Source organism: Triturus cristatus, chromosome 4_1, assembly GCF_964204655.1.
Source record: "Triturus cristatus chromosome 4_1, aTriCri1.1, whole genome shotgun sequence".
NCBI lineage: Eukaryota > Metazoa > Chordata > Amphibia > Caudata > Salamandridae > Triturus > Triturus cristatus.
Genome location: NC_140585.1, coordinates 23,401,292 through 23,416,831, shown reverse-complemented (window position 1 = coordinate 23,416,831; position 15,540 = coordinate 23,401,292). Strand labels below are relative to the sequence as shown.

Genomic DNA, 15,540 nt, shown 5'->3' with positions numbered 1-15,540 from the left:
TGGAGTTTGTTGGTAGGAAGACTAGAGCACAAGAGCTGAGGAAGCGAGTGAGGTGAGAAATAACCCACAGGGTGTAAGGAGCGACTAAAGAGTGAGGAGGAAGAGAAGCAGCAAGAGGCCGAGCTGGGGCGGGAGGGCAGTGTATGAGGGTGGAAGAGGCCTGGGCAGGTGAGAGAAGAGGAGGGAAAGGAGGCTGGAGGCTGGAGGGGAGAGAGGGATACATCAGTGATCTGACCAGGGGATACCAGGAAACAGAAGTGAGTGGGCCACAAAGAGAAAGACTTTGGAGATCAAGGATTAGAGACATGTTAGAGCAGGCGGCGGCGTGAGAACTTACAAGAGGAGCAGGGGAGACAAAGAACACATGTCAGCGAAAGAGTACCAGGGGGTGAGAGGGCGGAAGGAGCAGAGATAGGAAGTGAGGGTGAGGTTGGTTAGTGGTAGAGCCTGAAGGGCAATAAAAGACAGTGAAGCTCGTTTGAAGAGAGACAAGAAAAGAGAGACATTGGGTGATAGAGTCAAGAAGGGTACGCCAGAGAGAGGCAAGGACACAGTAAGGGAGAACCCGGGAGTGACCTCTGCTCTCCACCCACGGGCCTCACCACCGCTACCTATGAGCTGAGGAATGTTTTTTTTCCTCCGCGAGAGCCAGAGAGCGAGTAGCGATTCCCTGGACTCCTGGTCCTACAAGAAGCGCTCTAAGGCGGCCATCAAGAAGCGTATCGAGAGCACTCGGCGGAAGCAGCAGCAGGAGAAGGAGAAGGCGGAGCAGGAGGAAGGTGGTGACAGCATGGAGAGCGGTGTGGCGGGTGGCTCAGGGCGTGGCACCCTCAAGGCCCGCACACTCAGCGCTTCTGAGCAGCAGGTGGCTGGTGCGACGCGGGGCCCCTTCCGCAATGCCATGAGTCTGGATGTGGGAGATGGACTGTCCAGCAGGAGTGACTGGGAGAAGGAAGGGGGCAAACGGAAGCTTGGACCTTTCGGCAGGAAGGATGGCCCTTCTGACAAGCCAGGTGTAACAACATGCCCCACCAGCCTGATGCCAGAAGCCAAGGAGATGGTGCCCATTATCCATGCCTTGTTTGGGCAGGTAAGGACCTGGGCAAAGGGGGGTCCTAGCTTGAGGTGCTTCATAGCTCATCATTTTGTTTCAATGTTGTTTATTTTGATTTACTTGCCAGAGAAGTGGTACTTAAGGAGGTTGAGTGGAGGCGGCCATTGGACATTTCAAACTCCAAACATGTCAGATCAATTCATACCATTAGAAAAACTGTGATTGTTGCAAGATGCCAGGCTCTGTGTGCTGGAGATAGGACCTTGGCCAAGGGCCTTCTGATACTTGAGGCTACATCAGAACCTGCTGGGTCACTAGGGACAGGACTGAGAGAGCAGTGACTCTCAGTGTGGAGACCATCTTCCAACAGAAGGATGCCCCTTGGTCCTCCGAACAGGGAGGCCAACCTTCTGGGTTGATGTTGGGTTCATCAGGTTTCCAGAAAGAACTCTTCCAACAAGAGAAGATTACTGCAGACCCAGAACCCTTCAAGTGGTAGGACTGGTTGCAATAAATGTTGTATTACTCTGCACAACTGTTCAGCGTAAATAACCCCATCTTGTGCAAGTGAGCATGGCGGTCCTCATATTGACACCAGCAAAGGCATTCTGATTGGATTGTACGAGCACATGACCGCATGCGTTGGATCAAATCCTTACGGAGTCTGGTAACTCTCCAGAAAGATTTTCAAATAGCAAACTGTTTTAATGACGTAGTTGTGTTTTGCGGTTAGTCTTTCAATGTCTTGATAGTGTTTCCAGGGAGTGGGTTTCTCTGGGTCTTGTTTATCAAGGAGTGGATTCCTCTTGGTCTTGTTTCTCCAGGAGTGGGTTTCTCTTGGTCTTCTTTCTCCAGAATTGGGTTCCTCTTGGTCTTCTTTCTCCAGGTGGGGGTTCCTCTTGATTTTGTTTATCCAGGACTGGGCTTCTCTTGGTCATGTTTCTCTTGGTCTTGTTTCTCCAGGAGTGGGGTTTAATTTGGTTATTTTTTACCCAGGAGTGGGTTCCTCTTGGCCTTGTTTATCCAGGAGTTGGGTTTCTCTTTGTCTTTTTTTCTCCAGGAGTGGGTTTCTCTTGATCATGTTTATCCAGGAGTGGGTTCCTCTTGGTCTTCTTTCTCCAGGTGGAGGTTCCTCTTGATTTTGTTTATCCAGGACTGGGCTTCTCTTGGTCATGTTTCTCTTGGTCTTGTTTCTCCAGGAGTGGGGTTTAATTTGGTTATTTTTTACCCAGGAGTGGGTTCCTCTTGGCCTTGTTTATCCAGGAGTTGGGTTTCTCTTTGTCTTTTTTTCTCCAGGAGTGGGTTTCTCTTGATCATGCTTATCCAGGAGTGGGTTCCTCTTGGTCTTCCTTCTCCATGTGGGGGTCCCTCTTGATTTTGTTTATCCAGGACTGGGTTTCTCTTGGTCTTGTTTCTCCAGGAGTGAGTTCCTTCTGGTCTTGTTTTTCCAGGAGTAGGTTTCTCTTGATCTTGTTTCTCCAGGTCTTGTTTCTTCAAGGGAAGGTTCCTCTTGATCGTTTCTCTGTGGGGCGGGGAGGTCCTCTTGGTTTTGTTCTCCAGGAGTGGGTTCCACTTGGCCTTGTTTCTCCTGGAGTGGGTTTCTCTTGATCTTGTTTATCCAGGAGTGGGTTCGTCCTGGTCTTCTTTCTCCAGGTGGGGGTTCCTCTTGATTTTGTTTATCCAGGACTGGGTTTCTCTTGGTCTTGTTTCTCCAGGAGTGAGATCCTTCTGGTCTTGTTTCTCCAGGAGTAGGTTTCTCTTGATCTTGTTTCTCCAGGTCTTGTTTCTTCAAGGGAAGTTTCCTCTTGATCGTTTGTCTGTGGGGCGGGGAGGTCCTCTTGGTTTTGTTCTCCAGGAGTGGGTTTCTCTTGGCCTTGTTTCTCCTGGAGAGGGTTTCTATTGGTCTTGTTTCTCTAGGAGTGTGTTACTCTTGGTCATATTTTGTCCAGGTGTGCAGTCTCTCCACAGAGGTAAAACCATCCTTAGAGCTCTGTTTGAATCTTGTCATTTCCCAACATGAAGTCGTAGTCTAGGACTGACAGAGTCCACCCGTGATATACTAGCCATTAACCCGGCTTGTGTATCGTGGGTTTGTTTTCGCTCCTCGTCCAGTTATTGAGAATTACTTCTGAAGCGACACACCCAGAGAAATTAGTTTCCATCTGGTACAGGAGGCTGGTGATCACAAGGAGGATTGAGAGACAGAGGTGCTTACATGGCCAACCTGATAAATTCATGTAAAAGAAGTCAACCCAGCAGTCTGGTGGCCGAGCCAGTATTGGCGCTTAGTCAAGTCCCACCTTCATCTCACCTGCAGAAGGATTCTGCTGAGACTGCTGGATTTTACTTTCAACCCAAAAGAGAAACGACATTATTAAAAATGTGGACTGTTCATTTACATTTTTATTGTTATAAAGTAAGAACATGTTCAAGCGGAAGGGTTCCCGCCCTTTCAGCTGAGGAAAGAAAAGTTTTGATTATACGTTTAGTGGCGATTTGGTCTCTATTACAACGCCGACAATATTGGCAGCTCGCAATGATTGTCTTTGAACATAAGTTGTTCCTTTTACACAAAAGGCTGCAGACCCCCGGTTCAGTACAACCAGCGCTCCCCACAGCATCAAGACTTCTTCGCTGATGACACATACAGTTTGTTCCTGTCATCTCCATGCTCACAGAGTCTCTCTACCCCTGTAGCACCCACAAAAGTCAAAATACTCCAGCCACATTCTGTGTTTCTTGCTCCTGCACCTCTCACCGGGAAACATCCTTTACCCCGCGTCAGAACAGTGACCTGCCTTTACAACGAAGCCACTACCCCGACTGCATCATTACAACGCGTTACTCTACCCCGTAAGTCATTACAACGACTTGCCTTACGGGGTGCGCTGTTGGACTGCTGTTGGGTTTTAAGTCCCACACCTTCCCGACTGACACACTGACTGGAGTTGGAATAGTAAATTCTACTATTCCAAAGTCCAGCGCCCCCTAAGGCAAGTCATTGTAAGGACTTGCGTGGTAAAGTACCATGTGGTAATGTTGCAGTTGGGGTAATGACTGCGTTGTAAAGTCATGCAGAGTAAATGCATGTGGGGTTCCCTCACATATCCCCTATCATCTTCCAACTGTGATCTGCTACTTCCTCAGTCACCTCCACATCCCCTTCTCAAGGGCCAGACTGCCTGTGGGGCAATCAGGCAGCGCCCGAGGGGCGGATCTAACAAGGTAGTGTGTGCGGCTACTTTTTAAGGTTTGTGGCCTGATCTGTGCTCTGTTGGTCCGGTCTTTACTGCTGATATCACCACAAACATTGCCTGGAGCAAGGACACATGCATGCAGTCTCCCAAACTTTGCCACATACCCATGCATTAAGGGTCGTATTTATGAGATTATTCAAAATAAGGCCAGTGGTCTGTTAAAATGGTTGTTTGATGTAATACTTGAGATATTGTTTTAATTAGGTAAATGTTTTATTTACATTGTACAGGAAGAGATGTAAATATTAGGATAAGAAATGATATTGTCTTCAGAGAACATAAAAAGGGATATATCCCGTTTTTATTGTTATGTTATATATTTGTTTTAATGCTGCTTTTGTTCTGGTTGAATTACCTGAACAATAAATGCATTTCACTTTCACTTCACTCGTATTCATGAGAGCTTTGCATTCTGCTTGCACCACGCTATGTGGTACATGAACGCACAAACCTTGTGTGGCTTTGAATGGCTTCAAAAATATGCAGTAATGCAACGCTGCACAAAGCGCTGCTTTACACTACTCTGAACAAGGGGGGGCTCCATTGGCCTTCCGGTGGGTGTTCAGACGGAAATCCCATAGTAAAACTTGGAATGCGCCAAAAAGATGCGCCTCCAGGAGAGGCGTAGCGAGGAGAAATATTTCTAATTCTCCTCTTTCTATATTTTTTCCTCTTTCTATGTGTGTTGGATTTTTCAGCTCACATACAAAGAGGAAAAAGCCTCTAAAGTTTTTTTTTGTGAAGGGAGGTGCCCCTTCTTGCACAAAAGCAATCCTGCCTCTAACACAGGCACCCGTGCAGCACGGTGCAATGGTGCCTGCGCTGGTGTTAGGCTGCGAAAACTGCATTAGCGCAGGGGAAAAGCACAGGAACGCGCCATATTGAATAAATACTTACCTGCCTTTTCCCTGTGACGCTGCCTGTGCTCCTGTGCCTTTACAAGTTCAGTCTATGCCTGTGTCTTTACAAGTTCAGCCCATGGCCCTGTGCTTTTACAAGTTCAGTCTATGCCCCTGTGTCTTGACAAGTTCAGCCTACACCTGTGTCTTTACAAGTTTAGCCTATGCCTGTGTCTTTACAAGTTTAGCCTATGCCCCTGTGTCTTTACAAGTTTAGCCTATGGCCCTGTGCCTTTATAAGTTTAGCCTATGGCCCTGTGCCTTTATAAGTTCAGTCTATGCCCCTGTGTCTTTACAAGTTTAGCCTATGGCCCTGTGCCTTTACAAGTTCAGCCTATGCCCGTGTCTTTACAAGTTTGGCCTATGCCTGTGCCTTTACAAGTTCAGTCTATGCCTGTGTCTTTACAAGTCTAGCCTATGGCCCTGTGCCTTTATAAGTTCAGTCTATGCCCCTGTGTCTTTACAAGTTTAGCCTATGGCCCTGTGCCTTTACAAGTTCAGCCTATGCCCGTGTCTTTACAAGTTTAGCCTATGCCTGTGCCTTTACAAGGTCAGTCTATGCCTGTGTCTTGACAAGTTCAGCCTATGCCTGTGCCCTTACAAGTTCAGTCTCTGCCCCTGTGTCTTTACAAGTTTAGCCTATGCCTGTGCCTTTACAAGTTCAGTCTATGCCTGTGTCTTGACAAGTTCAGCCTATGCCTGTGCCCTTACAAGTTTAGCCTATGGCCCTGTGCCTTTACAAGTTCAGCCTATGCCCGTGTCTTTACAAGTTTAGCCTATGCCTGTGCCTTTACAAGTTTAGCCTATGGCCCTGTGCCTTTACAAGTTCAGCCTATGCCCGTGTCTTTACAAGTTTAGCCTATGGCCCTGTGCCTTTACAAGTTCAGCCTATGCCCGTGTCTTTACAAGTTTAGCCTATGGCCCTGTGCTTTTACAAGTTCAGCCTATGCCAGTGTCTTTACAAGTTTAGCCTATGCCTGTGTCTTTACAAGTTTAGCCTATGCCCCTGTGTCTTTACAAGTTCAGCCAATGGCCCTGTGCTTTTATAAGTTCAGTCTATGCCCCTGTGTCTTGACAAGTTCAGCCTACACCTGTGTCTTTACAAGTTTAGCCTATGCCTGTGTCTTTACAAGTTTAGCCTATGCCCCTGTGTCTTTACAAGTTTAGCCTATGGCCCTGTGCCTTTATAAGTTTAGCCTATGGCCCTGTGCCTTTATAAGTTCAGTCTATGCCCCTGTGTCTTTACAAGTTTAGCCTATGGCCCTGTGTCTTTACAAGTTCAGCCTATGCCCGTGTCTTTACAAGTTTGGCCTATGCCTGTGCCTTTACAAGTTCAGTCTATGCCTGTGTCTTTACAAGTCTAGCCTATGGCCCTGTGCCTTTATAAGTTCAGTCTATGCCCCTGTGTCTTTACAAGTTTAGCCTATGGCCCTGTGCCTTTACAAGTTCAGCCTATGCCCGTGTCTTTACAAGTTTAGCCTATGCCTGTGCCTTTACAAGTTCAGTCTATGCCTGTGTCTTTACAAGTTCAGTCTATGCCTGTGTCTTTACAAGTTTAGCCTATGCCTGTGCCTTTACAAGGTCAGTCTATGCCTGTGTCTTGACAAGTTCAGCCTATGCCTGTGCCCTTACAAGTTCAGTCTCTGCCCCTGTGTCTTTACAAGTTTAGCCTATGCCTGTGCCTTTACAAGTTCAGTCTATGCCTGTGTCTTGACAAGTTCAGCCTATGCCTGTGCCCTTACAAGTTTAGCCTATGGCCCTGTGCCTTTACAAGTTCAGCCTATGCCCGTGTCTTTACAAGTTTAGCCTATGCCTGTGCCTTTACAAGTTTAGCCTATGGCCCTGTGCCTTTACAAGTTCAGCCTATGCCCGTGTCTTTACAAGTTTAGCCTATGGCCCTGTGCCTTTACAAGTTCAGCCTATGCCCGTGTCTTTACAAGTTTAGCCTATGGCCCTGTGCTTTTACAAGTTCAGCCTATGCCAGTGTCTTTACAAGTTTAGCCTATGCCTGTGTCTTTACAAGTTTAGCCTATGCCCCTGTGTCTTTACAAGTTCAGCCTATGCCTGTGTCTTTACAAGTTCAGCCCATGGACCTGTGCCTTTACAAGTTCAGAGCTGCTCTAGTTGCAAATGTAGGCCACTATTTTAGGTTTCTGATCCCCTGACAGGGCCCAGGCCTACTGTCTGTCCCAGTTCAATACTGCTAGCCTCCCAAACACCATTTAGGCAGCGATAAACCCTACCGTGCTCAAGGGGGCTGACATTATATGCATTCATACGGTTAATTACCCAATGAAGCCACAATCACTGATCTAAACTCCCAGTTATTGCATTGTCTGATGTATGCGACATGATGACATATTTATGCACCGCTGATGAATTATTCATGATCCACTGATGAATTATTCATCTTCCACTCAGTCCCATTCTCTCCTATAAGTTGTTGCACTAAACAATTTACCAATAAAGAAGCTAGGAGTCATACAGTTCTCAGCTCTTAAGTAAAAAAGATAACATCGAGTGAAAATAATAAGTTATATGTTGTATTTAAAAAGTTTGAAATGTAACAAGAAACACATTACAAAATCTTACTAAGGTCCTGGCGTGGGACACAAGTTACAAGGAAAGCGTGAGGAGTACTGGGTACCATAGACACAGGGCCTGGGAGGAGCAGACACAGGCACAATGAGACACATAGATAGGGAATGAGACACACAGGCACCTGCACACAGACACTGGACCTGGAAGGAGCAGACACAGGCACAAGGAGACACAGGAGGAGCAGACAAAGAAACAAGGAGACACAGGACGAGCAGACAAAGACACAAGGAGACACAGGAGGAGCAGAAAAAGACACAAGGAGACACATAGAGAGAGAATGAGACACACAGGTACCTTGACACAGACACAGAGCTTGGGAGGAGCAGACAAACGCACAAGTAGACACATAGAGAGGAACTGAGACACACAGCTACCTGTACACAGACACGGAGCTTGGAAGGAGCAGACAAAGGCACAAGGAGACACAAGAGGAGCAGACAAAGGCACAAGGAAACACAGAAAGAGGGAATGAGACACACAGGTACCTGCACACAGACACTGGGCCTGGGAGGAGCAAACACAGGCAGAAGGAGACACAGAAAGAGAGAATGAGACACACAGGTACCTGTACACGGACACAGAGCTTGAGAGGAGCAGACACAGACAGAAAGAGACACAGAAAGAGGGAATGAGACACACAGGTACCTGTACACAGACACAGAGCTTGGGAGGAGCAGACACAGGCACAAGGAGACACAGAAAGAAGGAATGAGAGACACAGGTAACTGTATACAGTCACTGGACCTGGGAGGAATAGACACAGGCACAAGGAGACACATAGAGAGGGAATAAGACACACAGGTACCTTGACACAGACACGGAGCTTGGGAGGAGCAGACACAGGCACAAGGAGACACAAAAACAGGGAATGAGACACACAGGTACCTGGACACAGACACAGAGCTTGGAAGAAGCAGACAGGCACAAGGAGACACAGAAAGAGGGACTGAGACACACAGGTACCTGGACACAGACACAGAGCTTGGGAGGAGGAGACAAAGGCACAAGTAGACACATAGAGAGGGAATGAGACACACAGGTACCTGTACACAGACGCGGAGCTTGGAAGGAGCAGACACAGGCACAAGGAGACACAGAAAGAGGGAATGAGACACACAGGAACCTGGACAGAGACACGGAGCTCGGAAGGAGCAGACAGGCACAAGGAGACACAGATAGAGGGAATGAGACACACAGGTACCTGTACACAGACACGGAGCTTGGTAGGAGCAGACAAAGGCAGAAGGAGACACAGAAAGAGGGAATGAGACACACAGGTACCTGTACACAGAAACGGAGCTTGGGCGAAGCAGACAAAGGCACAAGGAGATACATAAAAAGGGAGTGAGACACACAGGTACCTGTACACAGACACAGAGCTTGGGAGAAGCAGACAAAGATACAAGGAGACACCGATTGAGGGAATGAGACACACAGGTACCTGTACGCAGACACAGAGCTTAGAAGGAGCAGACACAGGCACAAGGAGACAGATAGAGAGGGAATGAGAAACACAGGTACCTGTACACAGACACAGAGATCGGGCGAAGCAGACAAAGGCACAAGGCGACACATAAAGAGGGAATGAGACACACAGGTACCTGTACACAGACACGGAGCTTGGGAGGAGCAGACAAAGATACAAGGAGACACCGATAGAGGGAATGAGACACACAGGTACCTGTACACAGACACGGAGTTTGGGAGGAGCAGGCAGAAGGAGACACAGAAAGAGGGAATGAGACACACAGTTACCTGGACACAGACATGGAGCTTGGAAGGAGCAGACAAAGACAAAAGGAGACACAGGAGGAGCAGACAAAGACAGAAGGAGACATAGGAGGAGCAGACAAAGGCACAAGCAGACACATAGAGAGGGAATGAGACACACAGGTACCTTGACACAGACACAGAGCTTGGGAGGAGCAGACAAAGACACAAGGAGACACATAGAGAGGGAATGAGACACACAGGTACCTGTACACAGACGCGGAGCATGGGAGGAGCAGACACAGGCACAAGGAGACACAGAAAGAGGGAATGAGACACACAGGAACCTGGACACAGACACGGAGCTTGGAAGGAGCAGACAGACACAAGGAGACACAGATAGAGGGAATGAGACACACAGGTACCTGTACACAGACACGGAGCTTGGGAGGAGCAGACAAAGGCAGAAGGAGACACAGAAAGAGGGAATGAGACACACAGGTACCTGTACACAGACACGGAGCTTGGGCGAAGCAGACAAAGGCACAAGGAGATGCATACAAAGGGAGTGAGACACACAGGTACCTGTACACAGACACGGAGCTTGGAAGGAGCAGACAAAGGTACAAGGAGACACAGATAGAGGGAATGAAACACACAGGTACCTCTACAGAGACACGGAGCTTGGGAGGAGCAGACACAGGCACAAGGAGACACAGAAAGAGGGAATGAGACACACAGGTACCTGCACACAGACACTGGGCCTGGGAGGAGCAGACACAGGCAGAAGGAGACACAGAAAGAGAGAATGAGACACACAGGTACCTGTACACAGACACGGAGCTTGGGAAGAGCAGACAAAGACACAAGGAGACACAGGAGGAGCAGACAAAGACACAAGGAGACACAGGCGGAGCAGACAAAGACACAAGGAGACACAGGAGGAGCAGACAAAGGCACAGGGAGACACATAGAGGGGGAATGAGACACACAGGTACCTTGACACAGACACAGAGCTTGGGAGGAGCAGACAGGCACAAGGAGACACATAGAGAGGGAATGAGACACACAGGTACCTTGACACAGACACAGAGCTTGGGAGGAGCAGACAAAGGCACAAGGAGACTCATAGAGAGGGACTGAGACACACAGGTACCTGTACACAGACACGGAGCTTGGAAGGAGCAGACAAAGGAACAAGGAGACAAAGATAGAGGGAATGAGACACACAGGTACCTGTACACAGACACGGAGCTTGGGAGGAGCAGAAACAGGCACAAGGAGACACAGAAAGAGGGAATGAGACACACAGGTACATGCACACAGACACTGGACCTGGGAGGAGCAGACTGTTAGACCTCACACCTTGGCGTGAGTCTCCCTTCCACTTTTTGCTGATGTGCCTTATGTGTTTTGTTGGTGTTAGCTGCTCAGGGCACTGTGCCACTGCCAATCAGTGCCACAGTGCAAGTGCTCCCTTTGAAAAATGTATACATTGATTGGTTTCCATGTTTGGCTTATTTGGTTTACTATCAGCCCCTAGTAAAGTGCACCAGGAGTGCCAGGGCTTGTAAATACAAATGGTGCTGGTGGGCTTGCAGCACTGGTTGTGCCACCCACAGAAGCGGCCTAGTAAAATGTGTTTGAGGTCTGCCATTGCAGAACCTGTGTGCAGTCCTGTACTGTCATGCTGACTGCGCAAGTGCACCTACTTGCCAGTCCCTAAACCTTCCCTTAACTACATATTAGTCACCCCTATGGTAGGCCCAAGGGCAGGGTGCATTGTAAGCATAAGGTAGGACAAGCCCTGATGTGTGTGGCATGCCCTAATGGTGAATTACAGCCATTTTCGTTTTTCACTATTAAAAGGCTACCTGCTCTCCATAGGCCAGAATGGGCTGCTGGAATTATTACACTCTATAATCCCAGCGGACTCAGAGAGCATGGTAGAAAGTCAAGTTTAGTATGCCTGAATAACAAAATACTTCTTTTAGTAAAGTTTATTTTAATATCCTGTGTTTGTAAATACTACTTTTAGAAAGTTAGTATTTACTCGCCTAACCATTTTAGTCCGCCTCTGCTGTGTGTGTGTGTGTGCTGCCTAGTTTCAGTGAGGGCCAGGGCTGGGGAATTCGAGGAGACAGGCTGGCTGCCAGGTGGCGAGTAGAGAGATTACACCAGGATGGGTGGGAGGTGTACACCTTGACTCTGAATAGTGCTGTGCTCTGCCACCACAATGCTGGCTCCGCCCCCTGTGGAGCGGCTGATGTCTCTGTCCTGTGCACTGAAAGGAAAGAGCAGAGTCACCATAACAAAGTGCTCCAAAACCGGACTGAGCCAGGCGCAGGCCCCCTGGCCACAAAGAACAAAAGAAACTGTGTATAAAAGAAGGAGCCCTGCTCCTAAGAAATCAGATCCTGTTTATGCCAAGAACCTCTGCCCGATCAGAAGGACCTGGGAAAGCTGCATGGAGGACTACTGTCTCTGACCTAGGAGACTGGCCTGTGGTGGGTGCCTTGCTGCAAGAAGGAGAGGAAAAGACTGAGAAAGACTTTATTTTCAACTTGCGCTTCATGAACAATCTCCAAGGGCTTGCTTGTGAACTTGCCCCCTGAACTGCGCCCCAGGAACAGTGGGCGCTACCCCTCCCTGGAAGAAAGGACGCTGCTGCTGGTGAATTGCCCTTCAACACTGACTCCAGAGACCTGAGTGCGACTGGGAACCTGTCCCGCACTCTGAGAACCTGTGTGCCCTCATCCTGCCGAGCAACGTGGCCCCTGCACGACTGTGCCGCAGTAAGCACCGTAACGGCCTGCCCTACCTGGCCTGAGCACCGCGAACTGCTGCCCCCTGGAGCCGGAGCTCGCACCGTAAGAAAGGACCGTCCGGTCTAAGCAACGAGCCTCTGTGGCCCCCGAGCCGTAGAGCCCACCGTAAGGACCAACTGCACCCAAGTTCGCCGCTTCTGGACGTCGCCCTGTTGACAGCGCCTCGCCGCTGGATTCACCCCCAAGCTGCCCCTCCTTCCACCAACATCGCGACGAGCATCGGAGTCCAGAGGCACCCCGCAATGCATCGCTGCCCTCTGCCAAACGGGACTGCATCGCGACGGGGGACGCCCCCTCTACCACTGCCGAAGCCGCCTCAAACTCCCCCTACAAAGAAATAAGGTACTGTGTGCGTTTGAAAGCCCCAGCATACGGCTGGAGCGTAGCCGAACTGTGCGCGTCTGAGAGCCCAGCGTACTTGCAGCGTACGGCTGCAGCGTAGGAGACTGTGCGCTACCAGACCCCCAGCGTACGGCTGCCTCCCAGGAGAACTGTACGTGTGAAGCGTAAGCCAACCGTACGGCCCGTACGGCCTGAAGATCGTCGGCCCCGTACGCCTGCTCACGCGGGAAGCGTAAGACGTAGTAGGGGTCGTCCCCAATAGCGGTACGACGCGTACCAGAGCGGTACGACGCGTACCACATCGGTACGACATGTACGGACTGCGATACGACACGCACTGACCCCCAAAATGTTCAAACTGCACACCGCCTTGAGTGAATAAGAACTGTGGCATCCTCAGACCAAATTTGAACAGTATCACAAGTAACTGGAACCGTTTTCAAAGTCTTCAGACTGTAACTGAAGCCTGCTTAAAGAGAATTTATGTAAAGAGCTTTATTTTTATAAATACAGTCTTGTGTCTCTGTGTGGTGGGTTGGTGATTATTGTGGGACCTCATAAATGCTTAACCTTATGTACTCTAGAGATTAGCCTGACTGCTTGCGCCACACTACCTAGAGGGTGAGCAGGAGTTATTCGCTGAGGGTAATCCTTTGCCCTTACTTAGAGGAGAGGGTCCCTGCTTGTCGCAAGTGCAACTGAAAACTCTGCTGTTTACTGATAAAATCTAGACCCTGCCCCTCATCTGCATATTTATTTAGACTCTATTTGGTATCACAGCGCAGAGATACTCCGGTTGGAGTTGATTCCAGCGCTATAGAAACCCATAAATAAATAAATAAATAAATAAATAAAATACCTGCGCCAACTAGAGACCCCCGATTCTAACACAGACACAGGCAGAAGGAGACACAGAAAGAGAGAATGAGACACACAGGTACCTGTACACAGACACAGAGCTTGGGAGGAGCAGACACAGGCACAAGGAGACACAGAAAGAAGGAATGACAGACACAGGTAACTGTAAACAGTCACTGGACCTGGGAGGAGCAGACACAGACACAAGGAGACACATAGAGAGGGAATGAGACACACAGGTACTTTGACACAGACACAGAGCTTGGGAGGAGTAGACAGGCACAAGGAGACACAGAAATAGGAAATGAAACACACAGGTACCTGGACATAGACACAGAGCTTGGGAGGAGCAGACAAAAGCACAAGTAGACACATAGAGAGGTAATGAGACACACAGGTACCTGTACACAGACACGAAGCTTGGGAGGAGCAGACACAGGCACAAGGAGACACAGAAAGAGGGAATGAGACACATAGGTACCTGGACACAGACACGGAGCTTGGAAGGAGCGGACAGGCACAAGGAGACACAGATAGAGGGAATGAGACACACAGGTACCTGTACACAGACACGGAGCTTGGGAGGTGCAGACAAAGGCAGAAGGAGACACAGAAAGAGGGAATGATACACACAGGTACCTGTACACAGACACAGAGCTTGGGCGAAGCAGACAAAGGCACAAGGAGATACATAAAGAGGTAATGAGACACACAGGTACCTTTATACAGACACAGAGCTTGGGAGGAGCAGACAAAGATACAAGGAGACACAGATAGAGGGAATGAGACACACAGGTACCTGTACACAGCCACGGAGCTTGGAAGGAGCAGACACAGGCACAAGGAGACACATAGAGAGGAAATGAGACACACAGGTACCTGTACACCGACACAAAGATTGAGCGAAGCAGACAAAGGCACAAGGAGATACATAAAGAGGGAATGAGACACACAGGTACCTGTACACAGACACAGAGCTTGGGAGGAGCAGACAAAGATACAAGGAGACACTGATAGAGGGAATGAGACACACAGGTACCTGTACACAGACATGGGGCTTGGAAGGAGCAGACACAGGCACAAGGAGACACATAGAGAGGGAATGAGACACACAGGTACCTGGACACAGACACAGAGCTTGGGAGGAGCAGACAGAGGCACAAGGAGACACATAGAGAGGGAATGAGACACACAGGTACCTGTACACAGACACGGAGTTTGGGAGGAGCAGGCAGAAGGAGACACAGAAAGAGGGAATGAGACACACAGTTACCTGGACACAGACATGGAGCTTGGAAGGAGCAGACAAAGACAAAAGGAGACACAGGAGGAGCAGACAAAGACAGAAGGAGACATAGGAGGAGCAGACAAAGGCACAAGGAGACACATAGAGAGGGAATGAGACACACAGGTACCTTGACACAGACACAGAGCTTGGGAGGAGCAGACAAAGACACAAGAAGAGACATAGAGAGGGAATGAGATACACAGGTACCTGTACACAGACGCGGAGCTTGGGAGGAGCAGACACAGGCACAAGGAGACACAGAAAGAGGGAATGAGACACACAGGAACCTGGACACAGACACGGAGCTTGGAAGGAGCAGACAGACACAAGGAGACACAGATAGAGGGAATGAGACACACAGGTACCTGTACACAGACACAGAGCTTGGGAGGAGCAGACAAAGGCAGAAGGAGACACAGAAAGAGGGAATGAGACACACAGGTACCTGTACACAGACACGGAGCTTGGGCGAAGCAGACAAAGGCACAAGGAGATGCATACAAAGGGAGTGAGACACACAGGTACCTGTACACAGACACGGAGCTTGGAAGGAGCAGACAAAGGTACAAGGAGACACAGATAGAGGGAATGAAACACACAGGTACCTCTACAGAGACACGGAGCTTGGGAGGAGCAGACACAGGCACAAGGAGACACAGAAAGAGGAAATGAGACACACAGGTACCTGCACACAGACACTGGG

At 49.1% G+C, this 15,540-nt stretch overlaps 1 protein-coding gene across 2 annotated transcripts in view; it reads left to right on the top strand.

Annotated features, from left to right (window-relative positions):
- Window positions 1–220: 220 nt before the first annotated feature.
- The window catches only part of LOC146839349 (calcium-binding protein 1-like), a 430,695-nt gene continuing 415,375 nt past the window's right edge, over window positions 221–15,540 (top strand). For both annotated transcript variants that reach the window (XM_085650347.1, XM_085650348.1), the window contains exon 1: window positions 221–1,090. In XM_085650347.1, the coding sequence (XP_085506473.1) occupies window positions 626–1,090 (465 nt within the window). In that variant the 5' untranslated portion in view covers window positions 221–625. The remainder of the gene's footprint in view (window positions 1,091–15,540) is intronic.